The 11,848-nt window shown below is 45.6% G+C and overlaps 1 protein-coding gene across 1 annotated transcript in view; it reads left to right on the top strand.

Annotated features, from left to right (window-relative positions):
* The first annotated feature begins 3,930 nt into the window (after window positions 1-3,930).
* PDXK (pyridoxal kinase) overlaps window positions 3,931-11,848 on the top strand; it is a 50,174-nt gene continuing 42,256 nt past the window's right edge. Inside the window, exon 1 of the mRNA XM_083612589.1 lies at window positions 3,931-5,726. Within this exon, the coding sequence (XP_083468715.1) occupies window positions 5,634-5,726 (93 nt within the window). The 5' untranslated portion in view covers window positions 3,931-5,633. The remainder of the gene's footprint in view (window positions 5,727-11,848) is intronic.

The following is an 11,848-nucleotide window of genomic DNA, read 5'->3' as shown; positions in this document are numbered from 1 at the left end:
GTGTGTAATGGTTATATTTAGTCCATTCAATAAAAGGGCATTTTCCCTCACTGTAGCGAAAGAACAAAAACACATAATTATTGTCACCCAGGTAACACTACTGAAGATGAATACAGACATAGTTAATCCATTTACCACACAACCGTTGCAGCTCTATCTCAAACACAGATCTGTTCTGTCTGGATCCCAGCAGCAGTCTTGAGTTTTCCGCTGTGTGCGTGATTTTCAGAGAACTGTGACTCTTGCCAAGCAGATATCCCTCAGCAGTGGGAAGTGGCTTGTGACTGCCAGACAACAGCATGTGACGCAAGAAAGCACACATAGAAAGCAAGCTGCTGAAACAGACTGTTTGTGCTAGGAGGGTTTCTCTTGATGCTTGCAAAAGCTTTGTGCTCCTTTGATCACCATCTTCATCAAATAAATACATTTATTGGGGCATTTCTTTTTCTTTTTGCCACTTCCTACTTGGAGTATTGGATTCAGACGAATCTCAGAACAAGAACCAAAGCAGGCCATTTGGGACAGATACAAGTCTTATCTGAGCCAAAGCGGAATTTCCGAAAACACCAATTCAGAGTCTGAACTGAATCATGTTGATGCCCACCATCTCCTACAGGATATTTGAACTTCCAATAGCAACAGACTCCCCTTTTCTCAACTGGACCCCCATTCTTTTCCCATAAGAGGAAGATCAGAGGTGATAAACCTGTTGCCTCCCAGGTATTGCTGAAGGTACAGCTCCCACCATGCTTGACCATTGACCATGGTTCCCCCCCTCATCACTGGAGCCCCCACCCCTCAGAATGTCATTGGCAATGTTGGCTGAGGTGGCACAGAGTCAGAGTTCAATGACTTCTGGAGGGCTATACTTTACCCAACTCCTGCTTTTAGCTTTTACTCCTGAAGATAACTTTAGCGAGTTCAAAATGTTGAGATAGAAGAGCTTTTGGTCATTAATTGCCCTGCAATGAAAGTGCTTTAAAGTTCCTTGTGCCAAAATAGTAGCAAAAGTAAAGTCTCTTTAATCTCCTGTTTCATCCAGCTCCTCTGGAATCTAAATTTTAATTATTCAGAACTTGTCATTCTGTTTTTGAAATAGGCCTTCAAAGTGATTAATTTGTATTTAAAATACGATTCTAATGTGTCTCTATTTTGGGCCTCAAATAAGCGGCGAGTTTGCACTGAATCTGTTGAGAGATCAATGACTCAGGACTTTGCAGTATGCGGCCGTGAAAGCTATAATTACATACAATTTTCTTGATGTATCTACTTTATGTGATTCCTTCCCTCCTACACTGGTCTTGGGGAACCTCAGTCAATCCATAAAGCCTTTTCACTGCACAGCAATCACTGCCACAATCCGCTGTTGTTCAATAATAACTCACTACATAGCTTTTAAAAATTTTAAAAGTTAAAAATACTGGTATGTAAGAGCTGCTAGTCAACCATCCAGCTTCTATTTAAAACTTCTGAGAAATGGCATTGATTTTAGTCCTCTTTAGCAAAAAAAAAACCCCACCAGATTAAAATATTGTGTCAGATTATTCAAACTGACCATAATAATTTTCATCACAGGGCAGTCTTGACAAGACTGTCGATTTTTCAATTAGTTTCTCACCCAAGACAAAGGTATCTCCCACACCTTTTCCACTGGCAGTTCATGGCAATATTACCTAATTCAATTCTGGCTGAACAGAGAATTCCATTTCTTATTGAGGATGACTGTATGGATTCCCAACTAATGTGCTAATATGCAGCCTTCCCTGGTACAGTTTGCATAACTTGGTCATGGTTGTGAGGCAAGGTAAGGTGCTTAGCTTCAGCTTGTTGGGGGACTCCAGTATGACAGCCATGGTGTGGTAGTAGTGGGATGTACATCAATAACAAGAAGTCCAATGACATTATCAGCAATGGGAGAAAAATGGGAAATGGGATAGTTGTACCAGGCTTGATTATGTCCATTTGAAAAGTAGTGGAATGCTTTTAAAGAAGCAGAATGGCATCCCATCCTACTTCAAGCACTCTTTCTCTGTTTCCCCTCTCTTTATATATTTTGATTTCTCTTATCATAATAATAGCACTGCTGCTAGTATAATTAATCAAATGATTTCATGCAAAGTTGCACCTCTTTGTTGACTCCAGCAAACCAAACTGTAAAGTTGCAAAGCCAAAAAAAACCCCCATAGCTGGATCCAGAGGCAAGTGGTGCACATTTTTTCCAAAACTGAATCAAAGCCAAAGGCACTGAGCTTAAACATAACAAATGAGTCACAGAGAAGAAGAAACAAACAGCAGGGGGGGGGAGTTGCAAAGATTATATTTTACAGTCAAACATAAGAAACAAAATGCTCATCTCACAAAAAATGTATTTTAGTTTCCGCCCCTACCTTGTATCAACATCTTAAAAGTTTTCCATATAAATTATTGATTTTAAACCGGAAGTTAACACTTTTTCAACAGCTAGGAAATTATAATTGTACTGGTTTTCAATAGAAAACACATTACTGTACGGTGGTACCTCGGGTTACAGACGCTTCAGGTTACAGACTCCACTAACCCAGAAATAGTACCTCAGGTTAAGAACTTTACCTCAGGATGAGAACAGAAATCGTGCAGCGGCAGCGGGAGGCCCCATTAGCTAAAGTGGTACTTCAGGTTAAGAACAGTTTCAGGTTAAGAATGGACCTCCAGAATGAATTAAGTACTTAACCCGAGGTACCACTGTACTGTGTGTGGTAGTGCCTCATAGAAATGTTATTAACAAAAAAACTGGAAGCACGGATGTCAGGGGCTCGGGAGCAGGAGCACAGGGGAGAGAGGAAATGGAGAGCGAAGGGGAAGAATCCGAGGGCAGCGTAGGGGAGTATGACAGTGACCCGAGAGATCCCATGAGCTTCTCCAGCGAATCAGAAGATTCCCAGAAGGGGGCGCCGATGGTCAGGGCAACGGGGGTCCCAGGGGGGACGCACCAGAAACAAGGAGCAAGCGGGGACCCCCAAAGCAGCAGCGGGGGATCAGGACCAGTTTCCCCACCAGAGCGTAGTGGGGGGGAAGAGTCACATGTGTCAGGACCAGCGTCTCCTCCAGCGGGGAGAGAAGATGAGTCAGGGCTGACCACGCCTCCATCGGAGAGTGGGGGAACGGAGGGGAGGTCAGTTGCAGCTAGCCTCCCCGAAGGGGGAAGCAGTGACAGCAGCAGTGAAACGGTCAGGAGGAAAGTTGCCGGCTGGGCGCGCGCGCCAAGTTCAAATGTACAGGCGCGAGGGACAGCAGGAGACCCGGATTGGGAACCAGCTCCTAAAGCCCGCCGGAGGGAGGGGGAAGGCTCAGGGGATTCAGCGTCAGAAGAGTCTAGAAAGGGCGAGACCCCGACGGACAGGCGGAACCAGAGGAGGAAAGAGCAGAGGAAGAGGTGGAGCAAGGCTAGAGTCTTAAACTGGTGTCTGGGGGGAGGAGATTCAGACGGAGCTTCAGCGGTCTAGAGTTTGAGACGTAGAGCTGCACGCCGCGGCTGTGGAAGTGAAACTGAACTTCAATAAAGACTTTCGTACTTAACAACGAAGCGGCGTTGGTCCTTTGTGAGCTGGGATCTTGGGCAGCTCTGACAACATAGAACTCTACAGTTCCGAAAGGGCACAGAGTATAGCATGCATTGAGTTGGGATTGATAAATGGAAAGGGTACTGTGGTGCATGTATAAACATATGTGGGTGTAGGCATTTGTCATACACACATATATTGTGATGTCTGTGACATATATGCTGGAGGATACAGAAGCAGTTGGGCTTTTAGTGCAATTACTGGAGCTCAGACAATAATTTGTTTCGGAGTACTGCCAATTAGTAAATCTACTATGCATGAGCAGTGGTAAGTAGGCTGTGTGGGCAGATTTAATAAAAATATAAGATACAAATCAGAGAATCCCATTTATATCATAGCAAATGCTCGCTTGCCATTGGTGAGAAAGAACTGGCCCTATATGAACAGGAAAAGAAGTTTATATAAATTGGATGAAAATGTGCTCATGTTCTCCTTTGACCATCATTGCTATACAGAGGATTTTTTTATTCTGTTGTGGACTTTTGTAGGTGTCTTTATGGTAGCTGGTTTAAGAAAAAAGGGGGGTATACTGTAAATTCTAAAATGCATTAAGAAATCTGTAGGGAATAACATTAGAATGACTTTGCTGGATCATACCACAGATCCATTCGGACCAGCCCACCATCATCACCGAGTAATATTGCAACAGAACAAGATAACTATTCCCCAGTGACTGGTAATTGGAAGTGTACATACCAGGGCTAACAGACATTGACAAGTAGGAATTGCAACAAAATGTTGCAGTTTTTATTCTCTCTAATTTTTTTATTCTAGTTTTTTTTCTGTAATCCTGCAAACATTGCCCCCACCCCCAGCCTACTGATACCTTCCTTTTTTGCATGGGTAGTGCTGTTTTGGCCATATAACAATCCAGAACCTGAAGAATGAATTAGGTTTCTGTGTGTTTTGGTCTCTATAAATTTCTTCCGTGTGCACGTCCTTTTGCGGTCACAGTAACTTTGCTATGTACCTCTTTTGATGCCCAACTGTCATGGGCAAGCATCTCATCGTTTTCACACGTGCCTCTCCTAACTGAGATGTGCATTTAAGTGGGAAGCGAAGCCCACTGCGAGAATTATTCCTCCAGCTGGTCGTGGCTGCTTGTGTCCCGGTGTGGCCATTTTAGGCATCTTTATAGCGATTATGCAGAAGCTGGAGACTTGCCCCTCTTTGCTGTCGTGCCCACGGAAAGGGTCCAGTAGGGCTTGGGGCCTCTCTACTGGGAAGAGGAAACCGCTGCTGAACAAATCTTAAACCACAAAGGGCCTTGAATAACTGACTGCAGCTTTCGTCGAGCCACGGCATTTCTTAGGAGGCGGGGGCTCCACCCCACCAGAGCTTCTGAAGGCGCCAGCAATCTGTCAAAGTCTTTTCAAGGTGGGGCGCGCGTGCCACAAAGCTCGCTCCCCCCACCCCCATTTTATTTTTTTACATGTTTGCTTCAGCGCGTAGGAAGACGGGCGGGCGGGCGGGCTTTCGGGCAGGGAGGCTGGGGTTGGGAAGCCCCTCACCGGGGGCGCCTCTCGCGCGCAGCTTTCCTCCTCCTGCCTCTCAGGGAGGCGGGCAATCGCGCGCGGGCGCAGAAAGCGGTGCCCGTGGGCGGTTCGCCCGTGGTTCCTCCTTCCTTCTCCCCCCTCGCCCACCCCGCACCAGGCTCGGCCTACGGGGGCAGGTGGCTCCTTGCGCGCGCCGTCCCCGCTCCCTGCCTGCCTCCCTCCCTCTGCTCGCTGAGCGGCGTGTGCGGGTGCCTTTAAATTGCTTTCGCGGGAGCTGCCGCCTGCTCAGTCTCATCTGTGATGTAAGAAGAGACTTTTAGGTGTCTGCGCCGATCGCCTGACTTTCTTTTCTTCTTTTCCCCCTTCCCTCCTGCCGCCGGTTCTCCCGCTCGCTCTCTGCGCCGCTGTCCTTGGCCGCCCTGCTGCTGAGGCGGATTTGCGAAGCCGCCGCCGCCGCCGCTGGGTCCAGCCCGCTGTCCTGGGCGCAGAGGGCGCGCGACTGCCCGGCTCCTCGCTCAGCCGCCGCGGGTGCGCAGGCATGGAGGAGCAGCCCGAGTGCAGGGTGCTCTCCATCCAGAGCCATGTCGTGCGCGGCTACGTGGGCAACAAGGCGGCCACTTTCCCCCTGCAGGTAGGTGCGCGGGTGTGCGTGTGCATGTGTGTGTGCGTGTCAGAGAAGAGACAGAGGGCAAGCCGGAGGGACACAACCGAGCAGGCGGCGGCGGCGGCAGGTGGCTCCTCCTGCCGTCTCCAAGGCTGCCTGAGGCGCGCAGCCCGGGAAAGCAAATACCGGCGAGGTTGTGGCTCCAGCGTCCGCGGAGGGCGCCTAGGACACTCGTCGGGCGGCCTGGCTGGAGGCAGAGACTTGCCTTTCCCAGTCCAGAGGGAGCTGTGGGGCTTAGGCGTGTAGTGATTCTTTCCCGCTCCACCTCAGTGTCTCTAGGCGAGGCTCTGCCAAGGAAGCCCCTCCTGACACAAGCCTCAGCCTGTGCATCAGGAGAGGAGGAGGGAGAGGGCGGAGAAAGCGCCCCTTCTTCGAGGATGGGGTGTTTTTGAGGAGGAAGGGAGATACTGTACAGTGTATATATATTTTTACAGAGCGGCTGCCTTCAGGCAAGTTCCTAACCGCAGCAGCGCCTGCCAAGTAGGGCGAGGGTCAAAGAAATATGCCGAGAGAAAAACAAAACGAAGACGCACCCCGTGTCAGATTCTAAGCTCTGGGGAACGATGGGAAGTGTCAGCGGTGGCGAGGTTGCTTGGCCATGACACGTCCTTCCCATTAAAAACAAATGTTTTCATTTGGGTATCTTAAAAGGCTTTCCAGGGTCAGTCCTGCAGCTCCCCTGAACGCCATGAGTGATCCTCCAAAGAGCCACTGCTTTAAAAACACAGAATCAAGTATGTTGAAATTCCGAATCTGGCTCTTTTCCTTCTGTTGTTGTTGGCTTGTCTATGTTAACAGGCCCTTTTTTGGTGTTGCTGATTTTCATGGTAAGGTGCTGGCCAGTGTTACTACATAGTACCAACAGGAATGCAAAGTATGTAGAAACAACAACAACTGTACTGTTAACAGTGGTTGTTTAGGCGATGTTTTAATGACAGTTAGACTTTATTGAGGGACACCTTGTTTCCAGGTAGAGCTCTGGATTTTTTGGGACTTACAGTGCTGTCCAGCATGTTTTGGAATGTAGCTTCAAACCATTTTTCAAATGCTGCATAGTTACGTTTCCTAAAAATAGCTGTGATAAAATGCAGTATTTCTGGCTGTCATGTGATTCTCAAAGAATCAGAAAAGAATGGTCACTTCATAAGAAATGTTGCACACAGCTAATTGATTTTTGCACTGCATCAAGCATATTGCACAGGCAGCAACAGAAGTAAATAATGAGTAACCTCACCATGCAGTACTGTAAGATGAGTAACCTGTTCCCAAAAGAATTTGTCCAGTTGAGCACAGGTCAGTAGGTTCATCACACATAGAGAACTCAAAGCTAAAGCAGATACTAGGGTTGGATTTTTGGATTATATAGCCTGCCATTGACCCAGATTACTTGTGCTAACAAAGGATAAACTTCTTTTTTTGTAGTATCTCCATTTCCCAATATATGAAATAGCCATTTAAATACATTTGCAGTGCACGTCTGTACATGTTTATTCAGAAGTAAGCCATAGTGTGTTCAATTGGGTATTCTCTCAGATAAATATGGATAGGATTGTAGCCCTAAAAAACCCAAAGAACTTTTAGATTTTTCACCAAAGGACCTTGAGCATTGCTTGATATAAAATGCTTCTCTGTAAAATTTGATATAGCCAGTTGATGCCATTTATAAGTACAATCACTTGCCGTCATTTGTTTACAGCCACTGCTTCAACTGTAGCAGACGTACAAAAAGAAACAAGCTACCACTGCAAATTTCAGTGTGAAAAAATATATATCCTAAGAGTTATCCCCAATCATTATCTTTTATCTTGCCTTCAGCATATATACTTGCCATTGTCTCAGTCCACCTGTTGAATTAAGCTTCTGACTATGATAGCACAAAAGCACTAGATTGTCTTTGTGGTGCTTTAAGCACCTTCTCTCATTTTATGGCTGCAAACCCATAGAACTGTTCTTCTGGAATTCATCCTAGGCTAGGAACCTGATGAAACATCACCAGCAGAAAGTTGCCATGGTGAAGATTAAGCATTTTATTAGCCACTGTAAGCCTATGAAGGGATTATTTTAAAATTTTAAGTACCCTAGAAGTGCTGTGAAATGCAATTCAGTGTGCTGGTGTCTGTCCTCCCAAGCTGTGTCTGTATTAGCTGAACAAAAAAAAGAGGTCTAAATGTGCACCTGCCTCTTCACTTTTAACAAAGTTTTAAAATGGCTCAGGTGTGGAAGGGAAATATTATGCTGGGGAGGGAACCATAGCTTGATGGTATAAAACAGGCACCATATGCAGAAGGTCTCTGGGATTTCCACTTGAAAGGCGATTATTTAAAATATGGGGTTTTCAATTGGTAGGTTGGGACACAGTATTGGATCACAGCCTAATCCAAGGTGGGTTGTAGCAGCAGCACTAGCAATTTCCATATATATATATGTATGTATGTATGTATGTATGTATGTATGTATGTATGGGTTAAAAGTGAGCCACAGGTTTGGAAAGGTTGAAGATCACTGATGTAAGGAAGAGTCATTGTCAGAGTAGAGACAACAGTGGGCTAGGTGGACAAATCATCTGACCTACTATAAGGCAGATTTCTGTGTTCCTTTGTTACTGATCATTAGTAAATAATTGCTATGGCCCTTCTTGCAAGCATAGAACATAATGTGCTTGCACTTGTGATGGAAGTGCAGGGTTGGAGAGAGGGATTCACATTTTTTCCAGAAACAGCAAGTTGTGGTTTGTGACTTCTGGTTTATACACAAGCTTCACTTTTTGCCTGGTACTCAGCATTGTCAACTCTGATTAGCAGTTAAAAGCAGCACCAACCTACTGGTCGAAATATATCCAACACCCCCTTTTGCTTTTCTCTGCCAATCACTGTAGTGCTTGAGCATTTGAAAGACCAATGATAATATCTCTTCCCACATTTACTGTAAGGAAATTAGTTTGGGGGAGGTGTAGAAATACAGGCCAACTGAGACAAATTTCAAATATGCTGCTCACTTACAAGGAAGGAACTGCTATTGAATCCTGTCGGAATGACCCAGAAATCCCCCCCCCCCCCCCGATTATGTGTGTGGAACTTAGCAATGCTATTGCTTGTGTTTCATTGCCAAAGCTAAGAGCTATTTAGGGTTGATCCACACATTGAGAAGCATCTCATTGTACATCCTCCTGGGATTGTATGACTTCAAATGCAGGTGGAGGATTGCATGATGAAATGCTACCCTCAGGCTAAAACCTCATTCTGTAGACAGCTAGCATGTCAGGGAGAAGGGTTTTGATATTTTCTGATATGGTTTCTCTGCCTGGGATTTCTGAGTATTACTACTGATATATCACCAAATTAATATCAGCATTTTGTTAAGAATTGTGCTATTATTTGTGAACTAAAGTAAATCAGGATCAGAGGCTGTAAAGGAAGTGCTGGGACTCTTAAGAGGCCAGGGAGCTAAGGGAGCAAAGTCTACTTTCTACGTGATGAATTTCTTGCATTGTCACTACAGAGAACAACAGCCATGCTTAAGCAGTTATTTAGAGGATGTTATAAGAAATTTAAGGTCTCAAAGATAGAATAAATATTCATAAATGCACACATATCTAAATATATGAACCATGGGTCTGAAATAGGATGGGAGGGCAATCCTGAAGCCATTTTAACCCTCCAAATGACCTCAAATATTCCTCTGCAGTAAGAGAGGCAAATGGGGAAAGCCTTCCCATTGTCTTTTTGCTTGCAAATCCTGTCTTTAAGGGTGCATTTGTGTATGAATAGGGTGAGCCTGTGACCTGGATTCAAGACCTAAAGTATTAACCATCACAAAAGAATGGCCAGACTTTCCAGGTAATGTAATCAGTGACAGGTATGCGGGTAGACAGGATTTCTGCTGTAGACTGCCTCCTTCTGTGATGTATGTATGATGTTTTAGGGGGGTGGTCTTGGGCTACAGGGTGGGCAATTTCAAAAGTCTATATAAGGGCTTGTGCACCATTGTTCAGGGTTCTCCTCCCTCCTGTGTGTGGCGAGTGGAGACCCTGTTGCAACAGTTCCTTTAATAAAGATCAGGCTTACTAGCCACTTTGCTTTTCAGTTTACTCTGGTTGGCCTCTGTTATTTCTCCTACCAATAGAGAACCCACTTAAGGACTCTATACGTGCTCTTGGATACACCATAAGGGAAAAGGAGCAGGTTTTCTTAAAACAAGGATACTTAAAACAAGCTGAGACACTGTGAATAGATGGAATGTACCAAAGTATTTGGAAGAAACCCGCATGAACCTGCACATGCAGTCAGATTAACAGCAGAAGCCCTGCAATGTGTCCCTTGGCAGGAGGGAGCACAAGGCAGGGCTTTTTCAGTTGTAGCAGTGACCCATAGAGTGCCTTTTGCAGAGGAGTCTGCATAGCTCCTTTACAACTTCACAAGCAGTGAAGACTTGACTTTTTCAATAGGCATTTGGGCTGAGGTAAACTAATTCTGGATTGTTTTGCTCTCTCTATATATATTTTGCTTCCAGCAAGTTGTTGTCTGAGTTCTGTTTTGTGGGGTTGGAGGAGGTTTTGGGGGGGTGGGGGTGACGGCTGCTTTTACTTTCTGATTATATTTTTTGTTGGTGTAGTTAGCCTCCTTGAGGGTCTTTCAGCTGAAAACTGGAGCAGAAATGTTTTAATGAATACATAAAGGGTAAAGTTTGTTGATGTGAAAAAGGCCAAAGCTTTTCAGAGCCACTGAAAAGTAACAATAATACATAAAAATGGAGCAGAAATATGAGTGAAATTAAAACACTTTATGAATGAACACATCAACTAAAAGGTATGACAAAATTTGTCTAGCACCAAAAAGACATCATACTGGGTGCAAGGTGAACCACTCCCCCTTGGAGGAGAGTGCCATGGTTTGGGGCACCAGAACTGAAAAGATCATCTCTTGGGTCTCCCTCCCATCTGTGTTCTGAAAGTGAGCGTGGTCAAAGAAAGGCCTCCAAGGAACATCTTAATGGTTGGATATATTTGTTTGGCTGGATAGGTTCAGGTGGTTGTTAAGGCAGCCTGTTGCTAAGTCATTTGGTACCAGAACTTCTGGTTATACCATGGCATGCATCCTGTGACTGAACTCTCAACCAGTCCCAGAAAATTTTGTTGTTGTTGTTTAGTCGTTTAGTTGTGTCCGACTCTTCGTGACCCCATGGACCAGAGCACGCCAGGCACTTCTGTTTTCCACTGCCTCCCGCAGTTTGGTCAGACTCATGTTTGTAGCTTCGAGAACACTGTCCAGCCATCTCGTCCTCTGTCGTCCCCTTCTCCTTGTGCCCTCAATCTTTCCCAACATCTGGGTCTTTTCCAGGGAGTCTTCTCTTCTCATGAGGTGGCCAAAGTATTGGAGCCTCAGCTTCACGATCTGTCCTTCCAGTGAGCACTCAGGGCTAATTTCCTTAAGAATGGATGCGTTTGATCTTCTTGCAGTCCATGGGACTCTCAAGAGTCTCCTCCAGCACCATAATTCAAAAGCATCAATTCTTCGGCGATCAGCCTTCTTTATGGTCCAGCTCTCACTTCCATACATCACTACTGGGAAAACCATAGCTTTAACTATACGGACCTTTGTTGGCAAGAAAATTTTACCTCGGCATAAAAGGTAAAGGGACCCCTGACCGTTAAGTCCAGTCACGGACAACTCTTGGGTTGCGTGCTCATCTCGCTCTATAGGCCGAGGGAGCCAGTGTTTGGCCGCAGACAGCTTCCGGGTCATGTGGTCAGCATGACTAAGCCGCTTCTGGCGAACCATAGCAGCACACGGAAATGCCGTTTACGTTTCCGCCAGAGCAGAAAGCCAGACCTATTTATCTACTTGCACTTTGATGTGCTTTCGAACTCCTAGGTTGGCAGGAGCAGGGACCGAGCAATGGGAGGGTTACCTCATTGCGGAGATTCAAACCGCCGACCTTCTGATTGGCAAGCCCTAGGCTCTGTGGTTTAGACCACAGCACCACCCGCGTCCCAACCTCAGCATAGCTCTCTAGTATTTTTGCAGTTCCCCACTATACTGGAGCAACACATGTATATGGAACAGTATTTTCACATCAGGATGTAGTGCAGA

This window comes from Podarcis filfolensis, assembly GCF_964270895.1.
Source record: "Podarcis filfolensis genome assembly, chromosome: 4".
In the NCBI taxonomy this organism is placed as follows: domain Eukaryota; kingdom Metazoa; phylum Chordata; class Lepidosauria; order Squamata; family Lacertidae; genus Podarcis; species Podarcis filfolensis.
This window is presented reverse-complemented; position numbering and strand designations above follow the sequence as displayed.